The sequence below is a fragment of the Rhineura floridana genome, chromosome 7 (assembly GCF_030035675.1).
Source record: "Rhineura floridana isolate rRhiFlo1 chromosome 7, rRhiFlo1.hap2, whole genome shotgun sequence".
In the NCBI taxonomy this organism is placed as follows: domain Eukaryota; kingdom Metazoa; phylum Chordata; class Lepidosauria; order Squamata; family Rhineuridae; genus Rhineura; species Rhineura floridana.
In genome coordinates this window covers 67,340,084-67,358,346 of record NC_084486.1, presented here as the reverse complement: position 1 = coordinate 67,358,346, position 18,263 = coordinate 67,340,084, and the positions used below count along the sequence as shown (strand labels likewise).

The window sequence follows — 18,263 nt, the reverse complement described above, 5'->3', positions numbered from 1 at the left end:
GCGGGGAATAGAGAAGTTTCTTCTTGACTTTTAATTCCCTTAAAACACTTTCAAATGCTACCCGTTAAATAGTTCTACCTGTCAAATAAAGGAGTAAACCCAAATTATCATCCAAGTATACACTCCATTTATTACTCAACTAGTGCCATGTAATAAAGGGAGTATATACCCCTCTTGAAAGTGGTCCACGGGGGTCTGAGGGTCTTTTGCCTCCAACTCACTAGCCTGATCCAGTTCCCTGATCTGGAGGAACAGGCTTTTCTGGTGTTCGCTTTGGAGACAGAGGTTGCTCTGCTAAATAGAAATATTTTGCTGCTTCTCCAATTTAGTGGTTTCAGAAAAGAAAAAAATAAGGTAAGCCCTTAGTGTGAAGTCTCCCTTATCTCTGTCACAGGAAAAAATGTGGAATAATTCAGTTTTAGACTGAATAAAGTTCCATCTCTACACAGTAGAGGAAAAGGGATGGTGAGGGGACTTCCCACATTTTCCTAAGCTGAAAAAAACTTGGTATCTGCAGCACTAGGACCTTGATCATAGCCAGGTGTTGCCAGCAAAATTTGACATGCAGAGCTGAGGGGACTCTAGTGGACCAATGCCCATCACTTGCTTTGGAGGCACCACACTGTTTAAACTATAGCTATGCACCTGCACACAATGACCACCCAGCAGTGCTCAGGCTCATATGAGTTTTCTGCCTGGGCTTTGGTTTCCATACCTCTCTCTGCATAAACCCCTTTTAGGACAATTCACCAAGGAGTCATTTGGTAATAAAGGGAAAATAAGAAGGAAGAGGATGAAAACAGGCAAACTGAAACGTTCAGCACAGTTCTGCTTACACTCTGTCCTTTGGAGCTAAGCAGAACGGGGCGAAGGCTTTCTCCCACACCATAGGGTAGTGAGTGGGAAGAGAAACCATTCAAGGATACTTTCCTTCCCTGTAGAAAAAATGGTAAATACCTCTGCATAATGACAAAACCTGTAAACATTGAGGACTGGATAAGGAACCTGTACCCTTCCAGCTGCTTCTGTTTAATAACACCTTATGCTGGCAGGGGCTGATGGGAATCACAGGGTCACACTGCAACTGTATTGGATTAATGTTAATTCTCTCTTTCTATGGAGCAAGTTGTATGCAGGCAGGGGAAGCGTTCTCAGCAGTTCCATGAGCTACATTTCCCACTGTCGCCTCAAGCTCCACTCTCACCCAAATAAGGTAGTGAACTGTTACACTGTGAGGCTTTAAATGAAATCCCTGATCTTTAGTAAAGACAGACACCATTTTTATAGTAAACTTTAATACCAAACATTTTTTCCATAGTTGCTGGATGTTACAAAACAAGCTCCAAAATTTTATAATCAGTGTTAATCTACTGAACATCATAAATTGTGTCCAAGGGTGAGAAAACAGCCATAGCTTTCTGGTACAAATTATCTACAAAACCCAATATAAACAAGCTAGTCCCCTTGGTCTGAGCTCCACAGATTTAGGTAAAAGTTAGTTATTAAAGCAAAACAGATGCTGTAGCTTTAGAGTTCATTTCCATTCACACACTTCTGCTGCTGTAGTCTTGCTTTACGTTGTGCCTCCAATTGCTTTGCTCTAAGCCATCTCTCTCTTGACAGTGTAGTCTGCCCAGCACTCAGAGAAAGGAACCTGCAGACCAGGAAGATGATTTGTAGAGATATAGGTTTAATTCTGCTATTGTAATCTGTGAGATGTGTAACTGGTTACCTTATACTACAGAACCCCACATTACAGTTAAGCCTTTAGGCCAAGACGGGGAGCCTGTTGAACTTCCATAAGCCCCAGCAAGCATAGCCAACAGACAAGGAAAATGGGAGGAGTCCAGCAAAATCTGGAGGACCACATTTCCCCGTTCCTGCTTTTAGACTTTAGAACAGTTTTTCCCAACTTGGTGCTCTCAATGTTTTGGTTAGCAAATCCCAGCATCCCTGGCCACTGGCCATACTGGCTGAGGCTAAGCTGTAATCCAACATCTGGAGGGCACCAGTTCAGAAGGCTACTTTAGAGATTCTACTTCCAGTGGCAACACGTTGTAAACCTTCACACATCTCTACAGTGCACCACCTCTTGTACCTACTAACATTTAATTATCTAATTTCTTTTCCACTAACACTGGCAATTTACAACTAATGTCACTAAAGAAAATATCCTGCTCTAAAGCTGCCACACAGCGGCATCCCAGAAACCACAATCCAAATAGGATGCTTCTAGGTAGCCATAGGCAATTCAGGTGGAAGGGAGGAGATGGCACGATGAGCCTATCTAGGGCTTTACCAATCAGTATCCCCATCCCAAAAAAATGTATTTCAGACTTTCCTACACTTAGACAGCATCTGGACCTTCCTGTCTTCAAGGGCAGACCCCAAGAAAGTACACTAAACAGAGTTAACAGATCATGGAGGATAGAAGCTAGATTTCAAGAACAGGCAGTGGCAGCTAACCACAATTAATTTAAAAAAGGGACTCTTTGCCATAGCTGCCACTTGCCCATGCAGGAGCAAAGATTGGTTCTCAGGCATACTCCCATAATCCTCTGTAAAGATCTGCATGTCACAAACGGTCTACTCAAGCATGTGATGCAATATACGTTATTTGTAAGACCCAATTATTCTAAATGACATTTACTCGGCAAGGTAGGTCAAGTATTATCACGGTTATTTTCATTTTTTATGATAGTGATTGTACTATATTTACAATGTACTTCATACATTTAGCTAGTATCTGCTCAGAATCCAGCTTAGAAACAGCCAGCAGTTTGCCTTAAAAGAAACCCTCAAGCTTGAAGAGGAAAAAAAGATGAGTGACAATCTAAAAGGAAATGGAGGAAGGTAAATGAACAACAGGGAACAAGGTCCAGGAAAAGAGGCTGACTAGTTAAAGAGCTAGGTCAAAGTAAATGGTCTCTTGGGTAAGCAACTCTTCAGTTAACTAAGAAACTTTTATGCAGTTGCTAAACTTCATTTGTGCTCTGACCTTGCTACAAGAAGAGTTCTGTGAAGATCATCAGCTGTGATACTCTCAGGGTCATTTTTACGCATTTCCACAAAATCATCTTCTACTGCCTGTGGAAGAGATTGTGTTTTAATTAAACGCTGTGATCAAGTCATTATACTATCCTAATGTCTAAGTTTTAAATATGTTAGAACTACATAGCAAATTACCTTGCTTATAGTATTGCAGTTTTGAGGCATGTTGAATTCTAAGTAGGAAGGCTTTTTAAATCTTAATTTGTAAATCACACAGAATATCAAATTGAAAGGTGGGATACAAGTTTTCTAAGGCAATGAATCTACCTTTTGGGAAAAACAAATGTGGCCTGCCCAAGATGCATGTGTTCAGCCTGCTATGCTTAAGCTATTCCACTTAAGGAAAGGTGGACACGGTCAATTAAAAACACAGAGCACACCTAGAAATTTGCTAGAATGTATTTCACCTCCCACTGTTTTATTATGTGCAAACTGAGACACTCCTCATGCGCACCAGAGACTTTTCTGCAGAATAGTCAGTGCCATTATTCCACAATTGTTTTTAGAGTTTTTTTTAGTGTAAATTACACAAAGTGTTGGTGTACCTCACAGAAACAGAAGCAAAAGAAAATTTATTATAGGAAACTTCTTACTTTGATTTGCAAAGTAAATTAAACACATTTAAAGTGAATATCTGAACTATATCAACTGTCTTAATATTGCTGCTTACTCCCTGCTAAAACAAGATCAGCACAGCACGTCTTGTTTCTGTTATTTGGGCTGATTGTGGGTGTTGCCACCACTCACCATATGCTCAGAGGCACATTACCAAATTCTTCCAAGCTACACAGGAAGTGGATTGGGCTGTGAAAGACCAACCCAGATTGTGCTTGCATTTTTATAGATTTGTAGGGCAGTACGATATCTCAGAGAACAGGTCAGGTCTCCTACTTCCCTGCTGCATTCACGATAGCTGTCCAATTTCCCAGCTTTTTAAAGTTTGATAGAAATATTTCTTGACTATAGGTATGTTCTTAAACACCTTTTCTATGCTACTTTTAGCTACTCTATTTGGGTAGGAATGCAGTGAAGTATTAACAAAACCTTCAATTGAAAAATGAAATATAGTTCCAAGTTTATACTTTGCTTTCAAGTTGCAACAACTGATAATGGCCAAAGAGCCTACAAGGAGCTCTGATCCTTTAACAGTGTTCTACAATGTGAAGAGAATGTTCTCTCTCACTCATGAGAAGATCAGACCATGTTTAGCTACTTCTTTGCTAATACACACTGCCTGTTTATTGGTACTATGTACCTGTGGTACCTGCACTTGTTTCTTACAGCAGCAACATAACATTTCTAGGAAAGTTCTTCATGTTTTTCAGAAGGCAACAGGCTGAAACTAGCAGCCATTTCTGAAGTTCAAGAAAATTCCCAACAGTAGATTCCCTTCTATAATTAGGGCAGAGTTTCGGTTCTGGTTCATACATATGATTTGTGAAAAGACACTGCTTAAGTGAGAGATGTGGCAGCTTTGATGGAATGATTTAGTCTCAAACTATACACTCTGTTGCACAGCAGATTCTGGCATGAAATGGTCTCTCTACCTTAGTCACTTCATCAGATATACTGTAATCCAGCATCCTCAGCAAGCTTAGATAAATGCGGAACTTGTTGAGGATGGATGGCAGCACGGCTGTGAGAAGGCTGCTCATGTACTCCTCCATGTTGGGGGGAATAAGCTGTGGTTGCAGGTGGACCTGGCAGTCTGTCTGTGGAAAGAAGTTGCACAGCATCACTTCTCTTTTTCATTGTTATCAGTTCCGTAACATGACTGATGTGTAGCCTTTTTTTGTAACAAAACACAAAAATGGTTAAGACAAAACTAAGACAATCCTAAAGAAATGTACTTGCTATGAAGTTCTAACTTCAGTCGCTTCAAAGGAGTGGAGGCTCAAGAACTAAACTAACTGGCCTGTTCTCGTCATCTATGGATTGAACCACATGCACAATTGACTGAATAAAATCCTTTATGTTATCCAACCACTATGCTACTCCAGTCTTTTCCCTTCATTTTAAAGTAAATCTGAGATCTTAAATGCAAATACAGTCTTTCACTGAAGAACAGCACTGAAAGTAATGACTAGTGATAACACACAAGATTAGCTGGCTTTGCTCTTCATGAAGCTATCAAATCCAGATGAGGGCTTGCATAAAGTGCAATATTGCCATACCGGTAGGAGTGATCTGCCCTCTGAAGTGATAAGGACATTAATGTTGCATGGGAATTCCATCTGGTGGTAACTGAAGTCATAATCCACTTTCTGCCAAGTTATCAGGTGGCCCAGTGCTGTTACATTGTGTACACCTACAGAAACAGAAGAAATCCTATGCTGTGTGGGTACAAAGTCTTCAGATTGAAAGCAAAATACAGTCTTTTAGTGATCAGCTGACAAGAATAGTTATTCTTCACAGTATATTAGTGTCTAGGCATAAATCATCTACTTAAAATCACAAGAAAAAATAAATGCTTCAGGATATGCACTCTACTCTAGAACTTGACTGAAAAGAATCATGATTAATAAATACAGATATTTTTGTAAAGAGACAAAGAATGTGGAATAATATTATACAAAAGTATATTGCCTCTGCTATATACTAATTGGGGGATATCTGAACTGTTCATTAAAAGATGTCTTTAACCACCAAAAATGTCAGTATTCTATCTATGAATTCCAAATATTGCAGTACCTGTTGAACTCTCCAAGTAGTAAAATATTAAGGCTAGCAATGCCTACTTTTCGTCACCAGAAATGAGTCATTTGAATAGGCAGAGTGTTAAAATGGAAATAAGAAATAAAATTTAGTGAGAGGTTTCAGGTTCTATGAACACTCTTCTCCAAGCTACAGCTTTTGTCCCCAGAAATTCCACTCTCCTTGCTTATTCATTCTTCCCCTGTGCCTGCCAAAGTGCTGCAGTGCTCATTTGCTGGGGCATAAAGTACAAGTTGTGTCCACCTGAAAGAGTGTTGCAGAACCCTTTGTGGCCCAGGGAACAAAACACTACCGCAGCATCACTATGATTCAAAGGTTTATAAGAGACCACACACGTGAAGCTCCAGACAGTGGACATGTATTCCCATTAATCAGGAAAGGACATTGCTATATTCTTTTCAGCTTCAGAAAAGGAAACAGCCACAGCTCAGAGGAGCTATCTCTTACACAGGGGCAATTACTTTTCCATTTTACTGACCGTGCTGTGCCTACTAACATCTGTTTTGAAAACAGACATGCACTGCTTGAGCATTCCTTCATTATGTGCTTGAGAAAGTGTGGTAGCAACCTGTGCTGTGGGCAACTCGTTCTTCATATTTGTAGCCTCTTTGCCAGGCAGCAACCAATGCAGACTAGGCCCTAATGATATGCCCTTTTAAAGATAACTAACATGCAGATATAGTATGACTATGTTATTTTATGAGATGATAGCCTACTTCAACAGAAGCAGAAAACTGCTGGCAGCAAAGTTAAAAATTGTTAAAGTAAGCAAACTTGCATGTTCCCTTTAAGGGTTATTTGGGGAATATCCCATGTACCTGCTTACCAGTGATGTAACTTCCTAAAAGGTGGGGTTACCTGGCTTTCTCTTCCTCCTTTATCTGGTAGTTTTTTGCATATTCTCCATTAAGCCTGAGTACAGTGAAGCATGCACGTGCTCCTCTCCAAGATGACCATTATTATGGACTGAGACTCCTTTTATTTCATCTAAGCTAGAGCCTATGTTTCTTGAACATATGAAAGGTCGTGAGTAAACATTCTTTATCTTTTACTTAAGAAGACTGTGTCTGTAATTATTTGTGTCTGAAGGAAAGGGTGGACTGGTTGATTCTCATCCTGCTGATTGCATTTATATCTCTGCTAAGAAATAGGACCACGAAACTATTCCTATTTTACATATATTTTTAAAATACCAAACAAAAATAGCCTTGAAATTCAACACAGGGATTATAAAAATAGCTTAAGAATACTATAAAACTTTAAAAACCTAAGCTCTATTTGAAGGATGTTTCTACTGCTTTAAGCCAAGAAACATAACTGATGGAAACCAGAAGCCTTACTCTCCCAAGAATGATCCATTGACATAGTGAATAACAAATTTAAGTTTCATTTTTCCTTAAGACAGAGTTCTTCAGTGGGTGCCTGGGGCTATATCCAACAGCTGGTTATACTGAATAACAAGTTAGCAGGATATGTAGAACTGCTCAAGCTAGAGCTCCCCCCCCCTCCCCGGAAGGCAGCAGTGGCTCAGCAAAGGTGAAAACAGTGACTTTTAGAGCAATGAACATTCACTCCTCCAGTGGGGAAAAAGAAAGTAATTCCTTATTAAGTCTTAACAAAAATGAAGGAATGCTCCTACACTAACTGTGAAGTGTATCAACTGAAAATAGACCAGATTTCTTTGCTTATCTGACACAAGATAACAAATCAACAGTTCCAGGCACATGCCAGGCTGGCCAGAACAAACAAGACATGGTGTAACTGGAACAATAAATGCAAGTGTTCAAGTAATCGTTTTAAATATAAAGCCCCTTTAAGTTTCTGTTTGAGCCCTGAGCGAAGTTTTTGTAAACTGCCCTGGAAACTCTGAAGGGAAATATACAAATCTTTTAGAAACAATCAATCAAATAAATAAATAAAATTAGGGTTGGTCCAGACTTGCCCTTCTGTGAATAGGAAGGCTTATTCCATTGGCAGAAAGAACTTGGAACCAGTATATGTTCCTGCTGAAGGGAGGGGGGGAGAGAAGCAATTTCCATCAATTTTCTTCCTGCAGCACCACCTCCCAGTGGGAATCAGCAAAAAGCACCTCCTCCCCTTCCAGTGGTTGCACCCTTGGCAACTGTTGATTCAACTCCCTTATCTTGATACTAAGAATGGGATTCTAAGGAAGATCTGATTTTTTGTAGTACCTCATGTTTAGGTATTCAACTATCATTGTGATAATCCATAAAAATGTAACATGGGTTGTAAAGTATGAGAATTTGTTATTTGTTATACTTTGCAGAGACAATGGTTTGGATCCTAGGTTGCTACTCTGTTCATGAAAAAGGGGCAATTTCCACCAAATTTTCTTGTCTAACACCACCATATACCTACAAAACAGGTTTCAAAGGGAAGAAGGGAAATCCCTGTTCTGTGAACATGAACTCTGTTCTGTTAATGGAAGGAAAGTTAGAATACAAATCAACCAAGAGAAGCAACCTTGGTCTCACTGACATCCAGTTATTTCAAAGAACAGGATAGGAATGTCGACTTAAGAATGCACACATACCTTTTTGGGGAAAACTAACATGGTAACTAGCACAAAGGGCCTGACCATGTTGGCTGCAGCTGTTGGGAGCTGAAGCTTACCTGTTATGTAAAACAAAGTTGCCAGCAGCCTCAGAAAGTGAGGACAGCACCACTTCTAACCAGAGCAAATTATATGAAACAAAACTAAAGTAGGCCAAACAGAAACAAAAAACAAAGCTGCCATAGAAAATTGAGTTCAGATTCTCAGCCCCAAGCAATAAAGTTACAGTTTGGAGCCAGTTAGACACACTGTCCAATTAAACTGACAGAGGTGATAACAAAAATGGGTCAAGTGAGGGATAACTGCGTAAAATAATGACAGTGCTACATGAACAGCCACCTCATTATACTTTCTAAATGCAGTGATCTAGTTTTTTCTTAACATATATTTTTTTTAATGCAAGAGAACTTTGTATTGGAATAATGAATGGATGACATCCAAATACCAACCTCTAGTGTCAAGCTGTCCTTGCTCGAGCAGAGTCTCATCTATGACAAGGGAGGTATTGCTTGCCAGCTGTAGTACTCCACTGACCAAGCGGTTAGCTGTGTAGTCCTTGTGTGGTTTAAACCGTAAGCAGTTCATGTTCTCTATGGTCATTTGCAGGCGATAGGACTATTAAGAAAAATGGATGTTGTCAGCTAGAATGTGTTCCTTTTAGGAGTGATGGCTCTAAGGACTAGATCTTTATCAGGCCCCACCCCACGGACCAAAGTTGAGATGTGGACAGGACAACCCACTGGTCAATCACATGACATCATATGATTGACAGGTAGACTGTCCCATTCACCATTCATTCAAAATCATTTGCACTGGCTTCACAGGTTTGGGAACCATAGCACAAGGGATGTTGCCAGCCCTATACTTTGGAAGCCTCCCTGTGCTTCTCCTTTCTACCCCTGATGTCAGAGATGGAAAGGAAAAGCACAGGGATGCTTGCAAAGAGCAATGCTGGTGGGAGAAACAGTTTCCATTGCCTAGAAACTGCTTTCCTCTCCTTGAGCAAGGTGCACTCTAGTAAAGGAAGAGTCAGGAACCACCTTTATGCTCCTGATTGTTCCTTTGAAGCCCTGCCTTTACCCGCCCTACACCTGACTTTGTGTATGATGTCAGGTGTAGGGCGAGTGGGCATGGCTTCTCCAAAAGGGTGTCATGGGCCAAATGGGGAGGCCTAGCAGGCCAAGTTTGGCCTGCGGGCTAGAGGTTCCCCACCCCTGCTTTAATAGACAACTGGGGCTATTATATTTCACTAAAACAACAACAGAGATATAACAAGTGGGTAAGGTTACAAAAGCCAGAATCCAAAGGAAAGGTCAAATAGCTGCAAACAACTATGAAGACATCACAAGCTGAGAGGGGAATACAAATCTTTATTTTCAACACACCCACAGATCTGTGTCACTAGTAAACTTTTTTTTTTTAAAACAACTACAATGGGTAAAGGTTTTGTGTATCACTTTTGAAAGATTTAAGACCTACATGTTTCTATTCTCTTTTCCTTAAGGCTCCAATCTAACATGTGCTATATTACCCTTGAATAATGATGTTGCATAAGACAATATAAACTCTATTGCAAAATATATACTATAGAATTCCACATACAGATACCATGTATCTACATAAAGTGTGGCCCACTACTACGACCTAGGAGTTGAATGTATTGACATAACTCTTCTAGGTATATTTCCAACATCACCAGTTCTGCACCAAAGCATCATATCAAAAGCATAGGTGGCTACTGTATCAACATAACCATATAAGGTGAACTACTACACAATCAGTCATTCCACAAAGTATTTAAATATAATTCTTACTGCAGGAACTAGCTGCTGAATAATACGGTATATGTGTTCTGTGAAGACACTATTTCTTGGGCAGCCACTTAAGTTGACAGTGAATTTTCCCAGAGGAAGGACATCTCTTCTTGCATAGCTAGATAACACACAAAAGAGAAGTTGAGTATCTTGAAATTGCTAGAGGGATTACTGACAAGTGCATGATCCTCCCATTTCATTATTTTTCAAGTCAGACAGCTAGATGTCTCAACGCCAACAGAAAGCTTGAAATTTTTTCTTTTCACAATTCTGAAAAGTGAGCTTCCGTTGTATACATCTCAGTACCAATAGAGGCCTCCACTTCATATATAAACGGCTATGGATTATTGGAAGCACATGTAATGATCTCTACCAATGGAGAAAAAGCTGAACTATTTGAGCCATATGATCATACAGTAGCATCCTCTGAGCTTTAAAAATGAAAGCAAAAAAGAGATACTGTAACTATGGAAATGCACTTTAAGGGCTGTTGTCACACACAGTACTCTATAACATTAGTCACCAACCTTTTTGTGCCTGTGGGCATATATGCAAATAAGAGTAATTATTGTGGACACCATATAGACACTGCAACCAATTCTACTGACTACAATAGAATACTTTCAATCCTAATTTCAGCAGAGGAGGGGGCTGGAGTACCTTATGGGTGCCAGGAAAGGCATCTGTGGGAACATGTGAACCAAACTGGCAACTTCTGATCTACACTCTAAGAACTTTTCAGTACATGCTACAGTTGCTTAAGTGGGGATCAGTTGCTCAGGCAACACAACTATTTCTATTGAGGGATGGCTGAAGTAGCTTCAAATGCTGGCTCAAGCCTCATCTTTCATTGCCTTCTTAAGGAGAGTGCACCTGAGTCACAATTCTGGAACGTTTGGTTATAATTTTAAAGTACTTATTGGGTGAGGAGCAAGGAAGAAGTGCAATTCCAGTTAATTTCTCCTCGCCTCATACTAAGAGTGTGAAAAACAAAATCCCGAACCTCGAACCCCTGGGTGGAGAGAACTAGTTGTGGTAGAGAGACCCACATATCTCCCTCAGGATTCTCAACAGCCAGCTTCCCATGCAAGATAATATGTAGTCAGACTCTTAAAAAGTGGTCTCCAGTAGTCAGCCATAATGCTTATAAAATAGATTCTTGGATTATATGTTCTATGGATAGGGACTCTTGGGTGAAGAAAGACTGTATATGAATCATTTCCAGTTGGAATGCAGGGTGTTAAGTGCCCTAAATTAAACAAAAAGAGTTCCCAAATCTACTGCTAAATTCTAGGACTATCAGTGACTAGAGATGGTCTTCCAGTGGTCTAGTGGAAACACTACTGCACTTGGAAACAGAAAACACGTTCAAATTCCATTTCAACAACATTTATTGCAAACTATTTTTATTACACATCAAGTTTTCAGAATTGTTTACCAGTTGGAGAAAGTTACGATGAGCCTGATGAGGAGCTCTGAAAGTGAATGCTTAAACATACATAAAATATAATTGACAGATGATCATTCAAATATAATCTGAGTGCTAACATGATGTGGACAATAATATAAACATATAAACATAATATAAAATGTTTAAAAGATGATCTATCAGTTACAGAAAGCTTTTCACATGCCAGTTACAATCAACGTTAGAACACATGGTTAGGTACTTTTTTAAAAACTAAAGTGTTAACTACTGAACACTCATAGCTAGTTATTGTATTCTCATTTTAAGATGTATTATATTGTTTTTTAGATGTAACCCACTGTAGGACCTTAGGGTAAAATAAATAATAATTTGCTTGATCTATTGTGTTCCATTTCCTTACAAGAAACTGTTTCATCCAAGTCTAAAAACTGAACCAAATGAGGATACATAAAATATTCAGCTCCAGAACTTCCTGATAATGTCTTGATGTTAGCCCAGTCAAGAGGTGAGCAGAAGGCCTAACCTTGAATATAGGGCATAATTTAAGAGAAGTAAATCTGGACAATTTTTGTCCATGATGCACCACCCTTGAGCTCTTGTTTATCGTTACAGAAATGAGCTGCAGTGAGTCTTGGGCTCATGGGTTCTCCCTTCCTCTTCTGGGACAGTCAGCAGGAACAGTTCAGAAGCTTCTGTGTGTCCGCTTCAGACTAAACGCTGTTAAGTATCATGGTCAAACTGAACCAAACTATGGTTAGTCAAAACAAGCTAACTTCAAAACTTATGAAGCTGGCTTGTTTCAACTACTTGTAGCAGGGGCAGGGAACCTTTTTGGCTCCACATACCAGACCCGTATCAGGATCTGCCTTTTGGGCCAAATTTCACAGGTGGGCAGAGCTGCACACCTATCAATCACATGGCATCATTATGACATCACATGATTGGCAGACGGTCGAATGCGTACACCCACCTGTCAAAATTTGTTTGGTTTCCCTTAAGTCTCCACGATTGGGGAGTTAAGGGGGGGGGGAAGCCTCCCTGTGCTTCCCTTTTCATTCTCCTCAATTGAGATCTTAAAGGGGGAGGGGGAGACTTAGAAAAGCCTTTTCCAAGTTTCCCCCATTCCCCCTTTAACTCACCGATCATGGAGACTTTAAGACAGCTCCTGCATTCCTGTTTGAGCAAACAGGAGGGCAGGAGGTATCTTAAAGCCTTTGCAAATGTCTTCTTCAAGTAGCTCATGTGCATGCACGTGCTGCTTCAAAGAGCTACTGTTCACAGGGGTTTAATCTCCACTTGGCTGGAAAGCAGGGATTAAATCCTGTTGTCAGGGCTGTGTAATCTTCTGCCCTCCTGGAACAGGATCATGCAGCTGATGCAGGATTAAACCCTGTTCTTCTGCCCATCAGCTGACTTCACTAGTGACGTCAGCGGGTGGGTGGATGTGGTTTAGGGAAAATGGCCTCACAGGCCAAATTGGACCCCTTGGGAGGGCATGTCTGGCCCAAAGGCCACAGGTTTCCCATGCCTGACCCATAGGTAAGATTAACCACAGTTTAGGATTTGGATGCAATGCTGGACTGTGGTTTAATGAAACAGAGCTGTGCTGGAGGAAGAGAAGAGAGCACATGAGGCTGAAGCTTGTACACATAACAAACTATTTATTGTTTGTCACACCCACACAGGCCAAATACTTTGTGTGAAAGCATCCTAGAGTGGTTGCTTTAGGGAAGCACCCTGTTAGATTGCTTGAGCAATGAAATAACCAAGGCTATCCCTGCATATTTGTTTCAAGACATTAAAGTTTCTGTCCGGTTATTAGTTCACAGCTATTATTTCAACTCTTTGAGCCCCTGAAGGAACACTAAGAATTTGATGAACTGTTTGCTAAATATTAGATTTATAAAATGGTTGTACAGAAAAAGATTGGTTTAAAAATGAAATATTCTCAATAGGTGACTTTGTTACTTACACTGTGGAAATGAGATGCAATATAAGGTACTCAGCAGCCAGGCTGTCTCCCAAGAAGGCATGAGTAAGGAAGCCAAGAAGTTCTGCTCTGACCGGTGACAGTTCAGACATAAAGCTAGAAACAACTAAAAAATAGTAGGTAGCAGTCAGAAATATCATACCGTAACATTCTTTGCATACAGTTTAATATCATCTGAAGAAAAGAGACAGGTCAACGTACAACCCTATATCCAGCATGTTAGTCTCTTGCTGTAACTTTGCCTGAGTCAGAGCATTATACTTTGTTCAACAGTTGAGGCAAATGTTCTCAACATAAGGCCATTACTAATACTGTTATAGCTCCAACATAACTTCTCTGTTGTTATATATTTCAGTAATGACACACGTTGACCAAACTTAAAATAATCTTGTTTATTCCTTGTGTTATTAAATAAATAGTTTTGGTATAACATCGTGCTTGATCTTTGGCTGGGATATTACAGACCAGAAGTGTGGGCAGAACAAATACCAAGCTGGGAACAGTATCAATGGTGGCAGCGGTGAAGGGATAGTGTAACAGCAGCAGGTATCCAAAAGCAACCCAGGGCTATAATCTTTAAAGGCAGAAAGATACAGGGGGGTTGTGGCCTGTAAGTGCACCAGACACTACGTAGCAATCAGAGGAGGAGACTAAGGCACAGTCTCAGGGCAGTATTGCGTTACAGAATGTCAGGTGGTGGTCCCTAGTAGTGGGATTGTGAGAAACCTATGCTGGGGCCACGTGAGAAATCCATTACAAGACCAGACACAGAGTAGGGGTCTGACAGTCACACCCACCACTGATATGCAACTCCTGGAGGGTTGGTCAAGGGTGAATGCAGCCCTCAGTTAAAAAAAAAAAAAAGATTACCCACCCCTCTGCAGATGAAGCTCATTTCCCTGAATACAGTTTTTGCACAAGGAAAATAGCTCTGCTGCATGGGGAGGTGTCTCTCCAGATTACAGCCCTCATTTCTAAAATGTGGATAAAATTTGCCAAGATCCAGCACCAACAGTTTATCTGAGCGCTGTAATACATGAAATCAAATTATAATCTGAACTAAATATCTATTGGGTTAAAGATTAGGATTGTACCAAAAGAAACAATTAATGACAACAAATATGCATGGAGCTCTTCTTTATTACTTTTGGTTACTTTTGACACCAAAGAAGAAATGGTTTCTTTTCAACAGTTAATTTTCCCCCAAAAAAATTTCAACCAATCGGTCCATCTGCAATCTGGGTTGCAAAAGCAATACATAATTATGCAAGCTAGAATATTATTTATATGTGTGAATGTGTTTAAACAATAGACAGATTACATAAAAACACATTTATACACATTAGGAGGCATCTGTTAGTGCAAGGAACACAGAGCTCCAGAACACTACCACCATGAGGCAAGAAGAGTAAAGCTGGATTTGGATCTTGCATGGAGAGATGGAGGCAAGACTATAACTGGAGGAGGATTCTGCACTTCAGACTGGCCTCCATGAACCTATCTGGCTTTGAGTTTGAGAGATCTGCTGCTTAGCTTCTGGTGTGTGGGTGCCCTCTGCAGGACAGGACCAATGAGCACACATGTAGCTGGAACACTAAATTTGGGGGGATCCCACTCAGTGGGTACATTTGCATGTTACTCTAAAGCATAGTTTAGTGCAATGTGAAAGAGTAGGACAAGCATCACATTTGTGTGCTGCCCTCAACCTCTTCCTGCACAGCTGGGAGGAGGAGTTTGGACATTTCTGCTGTTGCTGCTGAAATGCTGCTTGCCAGGTCACCTGGATCCAGAAATGTGCTTAGCCTTAACTATTATTGGATTAAGCATGCCATCCTAAGTAACTATGGCTTGAAGTTTGTTTGTCTGAAAATTAACCATGGTTAAAATTAACCACAATCTCTATGATACAGCAACTATAATTATGCCAAAGTGGAAGCTGCATGGGAAGACAAATAGGAGCCCAAAACCCGCTGTAGCCAATCACTGCTCTTTCACATAGTGCTAAGGTGCAGTTTAGTGTAACATGCAAACGTAGTCATTAAGCTAGGGTGCTGTATGTGGATTACATGTTACTTTAATCATGTCTGCTTTTTAAATCTTAATTTATAAATCATACAGAATATCAAATTGAAAGGTGGGATATAATAGTTCTCTAAGGCAATGAATCTAGATTTTGGGGGGAAGAAACACTTGGCCTGCCCAAAATGCATGTTTTCAGCCTCCTATGTTTAAACCACTCCACTTAAGGAAAGGTGGGCATGGTCAATTAAAAACATAGAGCACATCTAGAATTTTGCTAAAATATATTTCACCTCCCACTGTTTTATCTTGTGCAAACTGAGACACTCCTCCTCATGTGCACCAGAGATTTTTCTGCAGAATAGTCAGTGCCATTATTCCACAATTGTTTTGGGAGGGTTTTTTTTAGTGTAAATTATGCAAAGTGTTGCTGTACTTCACATATTCACAGAAACAGAAGAAAATAATTTACTATAGGAAACTTATTATTTTGATTTGCAAAGTAAATTAAACACAGTTAAAGTGAATATCTGAACTGTACCAATTGTCTTAATACTGTTGCTTCCTCCCAAGATCAGCACACTACTTGTATTCTTTCTGTTATTTGGGCTGATTGCATGTGTTGCCACCACTCACTATATGCTCAGAGGCATGTTACCAAATTCCTCCAGGCTACACAGGAAGTGGATTGGACTGTGAAAGACCAACCCAAATTGTGTTACCTTTTTATAAATTTGTAGGACAGTACAATATCTCAGAGAGGAAGTCAGGTCTCCTGCTCCCCTGGTGCATTCACTATAGCTGCCCAATTTCCCTGCTTTTTAAAGTTTGATAGAAATATCTGTTGGCTATAGGTATGTTCTTAAACAGCAAAGTTTTTTGCCTATTAGTGAATTTCTCTGCTTTTTAAGCCGGGAGGTAAGAAATGGGATCCTGTGCAAGTTTGCTGAGAATGGATTGATCATTTGCACGCTTATTGAGTTGAATGGGATTTACTCCCCTTCAATCAAGTTTAGGATAAGTGAAACTGACCAGGGGGAGGAGAAGGGGGAGGAAGGGATGAGGAAGGGGGAAGGAAGAGGTAGAGTAGGGTAGGTTTGATCATTTGCATGCTTTCTGAGTTCAATGGGATTTACTCCTGTGCAATCGTGCTTAGGATAGATGAAACTGATCTGGGAAAGGGGGAGGGAAGGGGAGCAAGGGTTGGTGTAAGGAGGAAGGTGGAGGGGAGGAGCTTTTATGGCTGGGAACTGGTCAGAGAGAAAGCCCCTTTCCTTTCCAAAAGGAAAACATTGTTAACAGTATCATTATTTTTGGGGTTTCCCCCACCTTTTCATTCTACAGCAGACACATGTAGTCTCTCACCCAAATTTAAACCAAATCTGTCCCTGGCCACATCCACATCAGACCTTTATTCCACTTTAAACAGTCATGGCTTCCCCCAAAGAATCCTAGGAAGTGTAGTTTGTGAAGGGTGGCTGAGAGTTGTTAGGAGACACCCTATTTTCCTCACAGAGCTACAATCACCAGAAGAGGGGCTGACTAACTCTGGCCACTGGAATAGGAGCCTCCTGACAACTCTCAGCAGCTTTCACAAACTACACTTCCTAGGATTCTTTGGGGGAAGCCATGACTGTTTAAAGTGGAATAAAGGTCTGGCATGGGTGTGACCTCCTGATTAGCCAAGCTAAACAGCTGTTAGTCTGGCTTTTAGAAAGCTGACAGTTGGTTCTTACTGAGTGTGCCTGCACTTATCATAGACTCCAATGTTAATTTTCTTAAATTAATTAAAAATCAGCCAGGCATTTTTAAACTGCAGAAGATGAAAGTCAGAGTATGGAGCAAGGTCAGTATTACGATTACAGGTACTCTGTCAGCATGGCTTATTTTTAATTAATTTCAACAAATTATGAGACTACTAACAGAAAAAAGTCCAACAGGGGTCTGGATTTTTCTCTCTTGTTTTACACTTTGAACTCTAGATTCTCTCTTCTGTTTTGTGTATTGCCATGAAAACTTAGAGGGTTGTTAAGCAAGCATTTCTGAGTTCAGGACTATACGTTTTGTAACATTTTGTTTGAGCTTATGGGAAGCAGCAGAATGGCATGTGGGTAATTTAAATTTAACATGGCAAAATGTGAAAAATCCATGCTGGCTATAGTATACAGCCATTCTTGTAGCTGTATAGTGCAGAAGCAGCAGCATCTACTTTCCCTCCAATAAAATTGGGAAATATGCAGTCATTAATACGAGCCTTTTTGGAAGCTGGCTTCTGCCTCAGACGTAGCATTTAGCAAAGCAATAGCTGCTGTAGAAGAAACAGGACTTACTCAGTACTATAATTAAGAGCAATATCGTCTGCTTCCATTCCTTTTCTGAAAAGCAGCTCATTTGGAATTGTGAATCCTGTTTACAATGAATCCTCATTACATGGTTTTTCAAGCCAAGGGACTCAAATATATTTTAGTACTGTAATGTCTTTTCTATATTGATCTACAGCTATGTTTACAAAAGGACTTGATAGGTTTCACTAGGATTTCATAGTAAACTCCCTAGCCAAAACAGAAACAACTTATATAAGAAGTAGGAAATGCTGAAAAAATAGAAGTGCCATGACTTAAAATCAAGCAGGGTTGGGCAGTGGTTATTGTGCTATAGGGCTGGTGTGGG

General features: G+C 40.2%; 1 protein-coding gene across 2 annotated transcripts in view; it reads right to left on the bottom strand.

Annotated features, from left to right (window-relative positions):
* Window positions 1–1,278: 1,278 nt before the first annotated feature.
* Window positions 1,279–18,263, bottom strand: part of MCMBP (minichromosome maintenance complex binding protein) — a 33,968-nt gene continuing 16,983 nt past the window's right edge. For both annotated transcript variants that reach the window (XM_061635829.1, XM_061635831.1), the window contains exons 10-16: window positions 13,557–13,680; window positions 10,156–10,273; window positions 8,791–8,956; window positions 5,226–5,359; window positions 4,599–4,763; window positions 2,999–3,087; window positions 1,279–1,654 (exon numbers count right to left, since the gene is read on the bottom strand). In XM_061635829.1, coding sequence (XP_061491813.1) covers window positions 1,528–1,654; window positions 2,999–3,087; window positions 4,599–4,763; window positions 5,226–5,359; window positions 8,791–8,956; window positions 10,156–10,273; window positions 13,557–13,680 — 923 coding nt within the window. In that variant the 3' untranslated portion in view covers window positions 1,279–1,527. The remainder of the gene's footprint in view (window positions 1,655–2,998; window positions 3,088–4,598; window positions 4,764–5,225; window positions 5,360–8,790; window positions 8,957–10,155; window positions 10,274–13,556; window positions 13,681–18,263) is intronic.